Source organism: Chiloscyllium punctatum, chromosome 5 (genome assembly GCF_047496795.1).
Source record: "Chiloscyllium punctatum isolate Juve2018m chromosome 5, sChiPun1.3, whole genome shotgun sequence".
Classification (NCBI taxonomy): Eukaryota; Metazoa; Chordata; class Chondrichthyes; order Orectolobiformes; family Hemiscylliidae; genus Chiloscyllium; species Chiloscyllium punctatum.
This window is the reverse complement of record NC_092743.1, coordinates 109,133,573-109,145,296: the sequence shown is the minus strand read 5'-3', so window position 1 is coordinate 109,145,296 and position 11,724 is coordinate 109,133,573. Positions and strand designations below refer to the sequence as shown.

The window sequence follows — 11,724 nt, the reverse complement described above, 5'->3', positions numbered from 1 at the left end:
GAGGGTCGGTGTGGATTTGCTCATCACAATTCAAAACAAAGCGCCAGCCTCAGATTCCCATCCGCCGTGTTTTATTTATATATACACTCGTATTAAATTTTGTTTCATCATGTATTCCCCGAGACTATGTGGGAGGATTGCCTATGTTAACGGCGCTTTATAAATGGGAGTTGATGACTGTGTGGTGGCTGAGGGAGGAGCGATCTGAAGCGCCGCGTTTTTGTTAAGCATTTCTGTCTCTGTTGAACACTGTGCTGTCCCAATAGGCGCAGTAATAAGTGGCAGCGTCTTCCTTCACGATGTCATTGATGATCAAAGTGCACACAGTGTTCTGCTTATCCGCTTTAAACCTGTTGCCGAATCCCTGATCCCGAATGACGCTGCTGTCATAATAAAGTATTCTGGAGGGCGCCTGACCCTCTCGGTGCTGGTACCAATGGACTGCAGTGTCCTTGCTGTCTACGGTACATTTAAATCTGACACTTTTACTGAGTTTGGTTACAGATGATATTGGTGCCTGTGTTAAAGACCCAGCCAAATCCCCATCTGGAAAAAAAAGAAAATTATATTGAAAACGATTATGAATGTTAGACTGATATGACACTTAAATAAACACAAGTACCTACAGGATAAAACTAGCATCACAATCATCCAGAACATTGTGCAGTGACCGGCTCGCTCTGTAGTGGGTTACACATGCTCAGGGTTATGTTTATAAAGGAAGTGAAATCTCTTCCGTTTCCCTCCCCCAAACAGCTGGAAATTCCTCTCTCGCTGCACAAATTGAACGCGCCCGATTTAATGCCTCTTTATAAAGTGGGAGACCGTCTCCTTTTCGTCTGTTTAATCGTTTCTCATTCGTTTCCTTTGGGTTCACAGACCCGAGAAGTGTTAATTCAAGATTCAGTTTAGAGATTGAAACTTTTAAAGTTGATCCGAGTTAACCTGCTCGCTTGCCCCAGGCTCGGAGGTGCGTGCAGGCAGACTCGGGAGGGTCGGAAATGAGTGGAGTGGGCGGTGTAGGTGGGTGGGGAAAGCAGAAACAACAGTGGCAAAACGATCATACTTCACAATGAGTTCGATCCACACGCTCGAAGTTAGCTGTGCTGGCAAAGAAATAGGTGTTCTGAACTCCTAATTATCGGAACACAAGTTATTGTTTATGATCCTGCTGATCCCGATAAGAAATCTACGGCGATCATCCCAGAAATACAGTCGGAGTACAATTGGATTTACTGGACTCATGATCTAAAGGATCGATGGTCTGAAGATATGAGATGAAATTCAATCACGGAATCTGGTGTTTTAAATTCAAGCAATTAGCCCAATTTAAAGGAAAACAAAAACAGAATCAACAATGATGTCAAGTAAACGACGAGATTGTCATTAAAACAAGTGCCCTTCCCAGGAGGAAGTCTGGCGTCATTACTGAGTCTGACCTACATGTGATTTCGGATCCACAGCAATGGCTGTTCAATGAAAAGCCCAACCGCTACTCAAAATAAAACACTACAGCATTGCACTGAGTGTAATTGCACCGCACACCGCCCCCTTCAAGCTTCACCATCACCACTTTCCGCTGGACAATAGAGAGCAACCTCGTCAGTTTGACTGAGATTACAAAATATGAATTCCCAATTGGTTGGGTTTCTGAGTTCTGGAAAGTAAACATGTGAGAGGATTTGATAATGCTTCTGCACATTTTCGAACAAACTATTTTTAAAATCTTTGTGTGTGTTATAAACGTTTGTGAGAGAACTGTAGTAATCTTTCTTCCGATGATGCGTTGCATTTAGATTTGACCGGGATCCAATACCACTCATTGCGTTGAAAGTGGATTAACTACTGGAGTAGTGATTTCTGGAGCGTGGATTGACACTGCATGTTACTGTTACACCTCAAGAGATTTGAAAACTATTGATTGGAATGTACAGGGTGCATTTATTCCACGTTTTGACACTTGAATGAATCATAGATTCTTGCATCACAAACACAGGGCATTCGGCTTATGCTGCCTATTGCAGCCATTTGAAAGAACCATCAGATTAGACACAGCCTGGACATCACCTAGACAGACCCAATGTAGGCAAAAGTGAGGACTGCAGATGCTGAAAATCAGAGTCTAGAGTGGTGCTGGAAAAGCACAGCAGGTCAGGTAGTATCCGAGGAGCGGGGCTGCCTGACCGGCTGTGCTTTTCCAGCACCACTCTAATCTAGACTCTGATTTCCAGCATCTGCATTCTCGCTTTTGCCTTGACCCAGTGTAGCCACATTGTAGTCACGTGAGATCATAAAGGGTCATTTGTTTCACTCAACATTTTAATTGGTGTTCTTCTTAAACTTACATATATGCAAATGCATAGGAAACTCATTTCACCCTGGCTCCAATGTCTGCTGGACGAATGTAAATTATTTGGAAGCCATCTATACCTTTAAAGTACAGAGGCACTGGTTATGGTCAATCAGCTGTGTTAGATTGGCCGCCATCCACCTGCCTGACACAAGACTTCCAGAGTGGCGGCACTGGATCCTGCAAAGTCTATGAGTTCCGACAACATTCTGATAATAGTACGAAAGACTTGTGCTCCAGAACTTGCCGCTGCCCTAGCCAAGCTCTTGCTATAGAGCTACAACACCAGCATCTACCCAACAATATGGATAATTGCCCAGATATGTTTTGTGCATACAAAGCAGGACAAATCCGAACTGCCCCATTAGTGTACTCTTGATTATCAATAAAGCTATGCAGGGTGTCTGCGATAGTGCTATCAAGCAGCAGCTGCTCAGCCATAACCTGTTCAGAGATGCCCAGTTTGGGTTCCACCAGGGCCACTGAGCTAATGAACTCATGAACAGCAATGGTTCAAATTGGGCAAAAGAGCAGAATTCCAGAGGTGAGGTGAAAGTGACCGCCCCTGAAATCAAGGCTGCATTCAACTGAGTGTGGCATTAGGAAGCGCTGGCAAAACCAGTATCAACGGGTACTGGGGCAGGGGCAATCTCACCCCTGGTTAAAGTCATACTTGGCGCATTGAATGATGGTTATGGTTATTGGAGGTCAGTCATCTTACCTCCAGGACATTGCTGCAGGAGTTCCTCAGGTAATGTCCTAGCCCAAACATCTTCAGCTGCTTCATGAAGGACCTTCCCTCCATCATAAGGTTAGACGTGAGGATGTTTGCTGATGATTGCACAATGTTCATCACCATTCAGAATTCCTCAGATGCTGAACCAGCCTATGTTCAAATGTAACAAGATCTGGACATTATCCAGCCTTGGACTGACAAGTGTCAAGTAACATTCATGCCAGCAAATGCTAGGCTATGACTATCACCAATAAGAAACAATCAATCCACTGCTGCCTGAAATTGAATGGTGTTACTATCATTGAATCCCCCTATTGACATTCTTGGATTTGGCATTGACTAGAAACTCAACAGGGGCCCACCACATAAGCACAATAGCTTCAAGAGCAGGTCAGAGGTGAGGAATACTGTGGTAATTAACTCACGTCCTGACTCCCCAAAGCCTGTCCACCATCTACAAGGCACAAGTTAAGAGTATGATGGAATATTTTCCACTTGCCTGGATGTGTGCAGCTCCAACAACACTCAAGAAGCTTGGTACCATCCAGGACAAAGCAGCTCTCTTGATTAATTCCACATCCACAAACATCCATTCCCTTCACCACTGATGTTCTGTGGCAGCAGTGTGTGTGATGTACATGATGCACTGCAGGATGTTTGCTGATGATTGCACACTGTTCATCACCATTCAGAATTCCTCAGATGCTGAACCAGCCTATGTTCAAATGTAACAAGATTCACCAAAGAACCTCAGATAGCAACTTCCAAATCCATTACTATTTTCATCTTAAAGACAAGGGCATTCAGAATGGTGTGTTGCTTCCCTGGTGCCAGGATCAAGGATGTCTCAGAGACAGTGCAGAATATTCTCAAGGGAGAGAGGGGACAGCAGGGGGTCATTGTACACATTGGAACCAATGACATAGGAAGAGAAAAGGTTGAGATTTTGAAGGGAGATTACAGAGAGTTCGGCAGTAAGTGTAAAGGGTGTCCTCGAGATTAGTAAAATCTGGATTGCTCCCAGTACTATGAGCTAGTGAGGGCAGGAATAGGAGGATAGAACAGATGAATGCATTGCTGAGGAGCTGGTATATGCGAGAAGTATTTACATTTTTGGATCATTGGAATCTCTTTTGGGGTAGACGTGACCTGCATGAGAAAGACGGATTGCACCTAAATTGGAAGGGTTATAGTATACTGGCAGGGAGATTTTCTAGAGCTGCTCAGGAGGACTTAAACTAGTAAGGTAGGGGAGAGGGAATGTGTGTGTAGTAAGGGTGGGACCCAGGAAAATAATGAGGAAAGAGATCAATCAAAGACTGGTACAGTTGAGAACAGAAGCGAGTCAAACAGTAAGGGTAGTCAGGGACAAAGCAGAGAACAAGGTAGGACTGATCAATTTATTTCAATGCAAGGGGCCTAACAGCGAAGGCAGATGAACTCAGGTCATGGTTAAGATTGTGGGACTGAGATATCAGAGCAGTTACAGAAACATGGCTCAGGGATGGACAGAACAGGCAGCTTTATGTTCCAGGATATAAATGCTATAGGAAGGATAGAAAAGGAGGCAAGAGGTGAGGGAGAGTGGCATTTTTGATAATGGATAGCATTACAGAGGTACTGAGGGAGGATATTTCCAGAAGTACATCCAGGGAAGTTATTTGGGTGGAACTGAGAAATAAGAAAGGGATGATCACCTTATAGGGATTGTATTATATATCCCCTAATAGTCAGATGTGAATTGAGAAACAAATTTGTAAGGAGATTTTAGTTATCTGTAAGAATAATTAAGCGAGGATATTTTCATTTTCCAAGCATAAACTGGGACTGCCATAGTGTTAAAGGTTTAGATCAAGAGGAATTTGTTAAGTGACGACAAGAAAATTTTCTGATTCAGTATGTGGATGTACCTACTAGAGAAGGAGCAAAACTTGACTTCCTCTTGGGAAGTAAGGCAGGGCAGGTGACTGAGGTGTCAGTGGGGGAGCACTTTGGGGCCAGCGACCATAATTCTATTAGATTTAAAATAGTGATGGAAAAGGATAGACCAGATCTAAAAGTTGAAGTTCTAAATTGGAGAAAGGCCAATTTTGATGGTATTAGGCAAGAACTTTCAAAAGCTGATTGGCGGCAGATGTTCGCAGGTAAGGGGACGGCTGGAAAATGGGAAGCCTTCAGAAATGAGATAACAGGAGTCCAGAGAAAGTATATTCCTCTTAGGGTGAAAGGAAAGGCTGATAGGTATAGGGAATACCTATATATACCTATATATAGGTATAGGGGATGACTAAAGAAATTGAGGGTTTAGTTAAGAAAAAGAAGGAAGCATACGTCAGGTATAGACAGGATAGATTGAGTGAACCCTTAGAAGAGTATAAAGACAGTAGGAGTATACCTAAGAGAGAAATCAGGAGGGCAAAAAGGGGACATGAGATAGCTTTGGCAAATAGAGTTAAGGAGAGTCCAAAGGGTTTTTAAAAATACATTCAGGACAAAAGGGTAACTAGGGAGAGAATAGGGAGAAAATAACTAGGGAGATCAGCAAGGCAGCCTTTGTGTGGAGCCACAGGAGATGGGGGGAGATACTAAACAAGTATTTTGCATCAGTATTTACTGTGGAAAAGGACTTGGAAGATATAGAATGTAGGGAAATAGATTGTGACATCTTGAAAAATGTCCATATTACAGAGGAGAAGGTGCTGGATGTCTTGAAATGCATAAAAGTGGGTAAATCCCCAGGACCTGATCAGGTGTACCCTAGAATTCTGTGGAAAGTGAGGCAAGTGATTGCTGGGCCTCTTGCTGAGATATTTGTATCATCGATAGTCACAGGTGAGGTATTGGAAGAGTGGAGGTTAGCTAACGTGGTGCCACTGTTTAAGAAGAGTGGTAAGGTCATCTCTCAACCCTGCAGGCTTCCCGCCTCTATTCATGATGAAGGAATTTTGCCCGAAACATCAATTTTTCTGCTCCTTGGATGCTGCCTGACTTGCTGTGCTTTTCCAGCACCACTCTGGTTCAGACTCGGGTTTCCAGCACCTGCAGTCCTTGTTTTTACCTGGTAAGGACAAGACAGGGAACTATCGACCAGTGAGCCTGACATCAGTGGTGGGCATGTTGTTGGAGGGAATCCTGAGGGGCAAGATGTACGTGTATTTGGAAAGGCAAGGACTGATAAGGGATAGTCATCATGGCTTTGTGCGTGGGAAATCATGTCTCACAAACTTGATTGTTTTTTTTTGTACAAGTTACAAAGAGGATTGATGAGGGCAGAGCAGTAGGAGTGATCTATATGGTCTTCAGTAAGGCATTTAACAAGGTTCCCCATGGGAGTGTGGTTATCAAGGTTAGATCTCATGGAATACAGGAAGAACTAGCCATTTGGATATAGAACTGTTTCAAAGGTAGAAGATAGAGGGTGGTAGTGGAGGGTTATCTTTCAGACTGGAGACCTGTGACCAGTGGAGTGCCACAAGAATTGGTGCTGGGTCCACTACTTTTCATCATTTATATAAATAATTTGGATCTGAGCATAAGAAGTATAATTACTAAGTTTGCAGATGACCCTAAAGTTGGAGTTGTAGTGGACAGCGAAGAAGGTTACCTCAGTTTACAATGGGATTTTGATCAGGTGGGCCAATAAGCTGAGAAGTGGCAGGTGGAATTTAATTCAGATAAATGAGAGGTGCTGCATCTCGGGAAAGCAAATCTTAGTAGGACTTATACACTTAATGGTAAGGTCCTAGGGGATGTTGCTGAACAAAGAGATCATGGAGTGCAGGTTCATAGCTTCTTGAAAGTAGAGTTGCAGGTAGATAGTATAGTGAAGAAGGCATTTGGTATGCTTTCCTTTACTGGTCAGAGTATTGAGTTGCGACTGCACAGGACATTGGTTGGGCCACTTTTGGAATATTGCGTGCAATTCTGGTCTCCTTCCTATCAGAAAGATGTTATGAAACTTGAAAGGGTTCAGAAAGTATTTACAAGGATGTTGCCAGGGTTGGAGGATTTGAGCTATAGGGAGAGGTTGAATAGGCTGGGGCTGTTTCCCCTGGAGCATCAGAGGCTGAGGAGTGACATTATAGAGGTATGTAAAATCATGAGGTAATGGATAGGATAAATAGACAAAATCTTTTCCCTGGGGTTGGGGAGTCCAGAACTATAGGACATAGAGTGAAAGTTTAGAGTGAGAGTGGAAAGATATAAAAGAGACCAAAGGGTCAACATTTTCACGCAGAGGATGGTACATGTATGGAATGAGCTGCCAGAAAAAGTGGTGAAGGCTAGTACAATTGCAACATGTAAAAGGCATCTGGATGGGTATATGAATAGGAAGGGGTTGGTGGGATATGGGCCAGGTGCTGGCAGGTGGGACTAGATTGGGTTGGGATATCTGGTTGGCATGGACGAGTTGGACTGAAGGGTCTGTTTCCATGCTGTACATCTCTATAGCTCTATGACTCTATGATAAATGGGAACATCACCACCTGCAAACTCACCTCCAAACCACTCCCCATCCTGAGTTTGAAATATACTGCCCTTCCTTCACTGTCACTGGGTCAAAATCCTGTCATTCCCTTTCGAAAAACATTGTGGGTCAATTCACTGCATGTGGACTGCAGCAGTTCAAGAATGCAGCTCATCACCATCTTCTCAAAGTAACTCGGGATGGGCAATAAATGCTGGCTAACCAGCGATGCCCAGATCGCACGAATGAACACACAGACAAAGAAGTTGCTAGTCCAAGCTCCATCTTGGCAAGCACCTACTAGGAGGCAGTGAAAACTCTTCAAGGATGCCCTCACATCCTCCCTGAAAAATTCAAGATCCTGCCGACTTGTAGAAATTCTTTCTCCCACTCCTCCCATGCTGGAGAAGAAGTAGTCAACCCGTATTTATAGCACCTCCCCCTGGTTCCGCCAAACGCAAGTAGCAGAAGGAGCGTGCAGAAACTCCACTCATCCTTTTCGAACATCCCTTGATCCACACAGGGTGTGCGGGTCCGCTGCTGAAATGTGAAGTGATCCTCCAGTCCGAGAGACTACCTAAGGAGGGCGGACTATTTGTGGAGCTCCTAATCAGCGGTTGTGATTCTGGGCCGTCGATTAGAACGCAGAAATCTCTGCACTTTTCAACTAGAATTTTGAATTCAACATTTTAAATGGACTATTTTTGTATTTGCTAAACGCAATCTGATTCTGCACGAGATTTAGTTATGTAATTTCGATTTGAAGCGGCGCGATAGTGGCTCCCCCTGGCGGCGTCAGGATTTGTTCTAAATACTCAGTTTGGGATCATAAACTCAGCACCAGGAAACGGAGCATGAATGTAGGGCCAACAAACAACTGGTTTACATTGCATTGTCAAGGTAGTCGAGAATACAGTGTTGGGGGGGTTTCACAAATTGCAATAAAATATTCACATGAAATGTCGGCAACACCGAAATTAGGGAATAGCTAATAAACCGCGTGAAACAAGAACGAGACGAGTTCCCGAAAACTTTTAGGGACAAAAGTTTCGGCTATGCGTTTTATTGGGAGAAGCGGTTAACGCCACTGAAGGTGCGGGAACCAAGTCGCAGGATGATGGGGAAACCCTGGAGAGAGTTGCAGACAGGGAATGGCGAAACTGAGCAGACCTGGCAGTACCTGTCGGAAAAAAAAGCAGACTAAACCTTTTCGAGTCCGTCATCGTCAGCGGTTTATGTTTTTGTCATCCGTGTCATTTCCTGCCGCAATATATTTCACCCAGTTCTCAGACCAGAATGAAGATTTCAACATGAAAATCTGCTAAAACATGATGAGTGCGGACTGCAGTGTATTTCTGGACAAACTGAGGAGTTTACAGCATTAACTATTAAAATACTTGTTTCCGGCCATTCCGACTCTAAATCCTTGCTCCGCCATAGACTGTTATCTCTCTTGTGTTTGGGATATCTTAGTGAAAGAATTAGGGGATTCAAAAGTGCGTTTAAACCCATACTGTTAGAAGGCAGGTTTAAGGCGATTTAGTAATTTATTCTCAACTGAACACTGTTCACTGGATCCTGTTCCCTCGTCTGGGAGAAGGAGAGCTCTCGATGTGCGGAGTATTTGTAGGGCTGTTCCACGGTCATATGTCACCGTGTTCACCCCAGACGGCACAGTAATAAACTCCAGCGTCGCTATCCGCAATGTTTGTTAGGTCAAGCAGACCGCTTTTCTCTTTCGCCACGTTTTCGGATGTGAATCTGTCGGCGAAATCGCCGTCGTAAATTGGTCGGGCTCCCGTCACGTAGAGAATGCGGTGCAAACCCTGGCTCGGAGTGTGGCGGTACCAGTGCACGGTTCCACCCACCAGATCCACATTCTCCAAGATGCACCGAAAACGGGCGACTTTTGTGCGAGCCCTGCTGACCGAGATCTTGGCCTGAGTCAAGGATTGAGCTAAACCACCACCTGTTTGAAAAAGAAAGATGACAATTATCAATATTGCAGGAGAATGTGTTGTTTAAAACGAATGAAACCCTGAAGTACCTACAGGAGAAATACATTACAGACACGATGAGCGTTAACTGGATCTGCATGTCTCTGGCTGTTGGCTGGTCTGAGAACTGGGTGAAATATATTGCGACAGGAAATGACACGGATGACAAAAACATAAACTGGTGACGACGACGGACTCGAAAGGTTAAATCTGCTTTTTTCCTACAGGTACTGCCAGGTCTGCTCAGTTTCGCCAGCAATGTCTCTATCTCTTTTCTTTGTTTCAGATCTTCAGCACCCGCAGCTCTTTGTTCTAATGACACTTGTCATCTCCATCACAACCAAGTGAGCACACGCAATGTCGAATTCCTTACTTAAGCAGAAGCTGCTGAGAATCTGCGTTCACCGAAATGATTCCTCCCTGTCCATAAGACCATAAGAAATAGGAGTGGAAGTAAGGCCATTCGGCCCGCCATTCAGTCATGGCTGATGGGCATTTCAATGCCATTTACCCGCACTCCGCCCCCCCCCCCTTCATATCCCTTATTTCTTGGGAGATTAAGAATTTATCAATCTCCGCCTTGAAGACATTTAACATCCTGGCCTCCAATGCAACGAATTTCACAGGCCCACCACTCTCTGGCTGAAGAAATGTCACCTCATTTCCATTCTAAATTGACCTCCTCTAATTCTAAGGCCGTGCCCATGGGTCCTGGGTCCTAGTACCCCCACCTGATGGAAACAATTTCCCAGCGTCCACCCTTTCTAAGCCATGCATTATCTTGTAAGTTTCTATTAGACCTCCCCTCAACCTTCTATACTCTTAACAAATACAATCCCAAGATCCTCAGCCATTCATCTTATGTTAGGCCTACCATTCCAGGGATAATCTGTGTGAATCTCCACTAGACATGCTCTAGTATGTCCTTCCTGAGATGTGGGGCCCAAAACTGGACACAGTATTCTAAATAAGGTCTAACCAGAGCTTTATAAAGTCTTAGTAGCACCTCACTGCTTTTATATTTCAACCCTCTTGAAATAAATGACAACATTACATTTGCTTTCTTAACCACAGACTCAACCTGCAAGACAACCTTTAGAGAATGCTGTACTAGCACTCCCAGATCCCTTTGTACTTTGGCTTTATGAATTTTCTCACCATTTTTAAAATAGTCCATGTCTGTGCTCTTTTTTTCCGAAGTGCAAGACCTCGCATTTACTCACGTTGAATTTCATCAGCCATTTCTTGGACCATTCTCCTAAGCTTTCTGTAGCCTCCCCACCTCCTCAGAACTACCTGTCTATCCACCTAACTTTCTGTCATCAGCGAACTTCGCCAGAATGCCCCTGCAATAAACTATAGCATTTGCCCATTCTGCATGAAATGTACAGATGCACTGCATTATGCAGCAGCCCCAGAATACCTCCAACAGAAATCACTACAGTATTTGTGCACACCAGGATCCCAAAACAACCAGGTGTTGATTGAGGAATCATCTTTTAGTGGTGCAGCTAAACCTTCTGAGGGAAGAGGAAAGCTTGACTTATAGTCTCAAAATCTGATCCACTTTCTCAGCTCTGAACCAGTTACAATTAATCAAGTCCTAAACATGTTGTACCATGAAGTTTGTCATGTTAGAGTATTCATTAATTGAGGGTGCGCTAAAGAGTCAGAGAGTCATAGAGATGTACAGCAAGGAAACAGACCCTTTGGTCCAACTCGTCTATACTGACCCATATCCCTCCAAACCCTTCCAATTCATATACTCATCCAGATGCCTTTTAAACTTCATAATTATACCATCCTCCACCACTCCCTCTGGCAGCTCATTCCATATACACACCACCCTCTGCATGAAAAGGTTGCTCCTTAGGTCCCATTTAAATTTTTCCCCTCTCACCCTAAATCTATGCCCTCTAGTTCAGAACTCCCCCACCTCAGGGAAAATACCTTGCCTATTAATCCTATCTGTGCCCCTTATGATTTTATAAACCTCGATAAGGTCTCCTCTCAGCCTCCAATGCTCCAGGGAAAACAATCCCAGCCTGTCTCCACACCCCAAATCCTCCAACCCTGGCAACATCCTTTTCTGAACCCTTTCAAGTTTCATAATATCCTTCTGATGGGAGGGGGACCAGAATTGCATGCAATATTCAAAAAATGGCCTAACCAA

General features: G+C 44.1%; 2 gene segments (V, D, J or C); both read right to left on the bottom strand.

The window, feature by feature from the left end:
* Positions 1-223: 223 nt before the first annotated feature.
* LOC140476806 (Ig kappa chain V-VI region NQ5-61.1.2-like) lies at positions 224-8,777 on the bottom strand. The segment is given in 2 exon segments: positions 224-546; positions 8,735-8,777. Coding segments are annotated over 2 exon segments (366 nt in total).
* Position 8,778: 1 nt separating this feature from the next.
* Positions 8,779-9,676, bottom strand: LOC140476767 (T cell receptor gamma variable 9-like). The segment is given in 2 exon segments: positions 8,779-9,523; positions 9,606-9,676. Coding segments are annotated over 2 exon segments (372 nt in total).
* Positions 9,677-11,724: the final 2,048 nt, after the last annotated feature.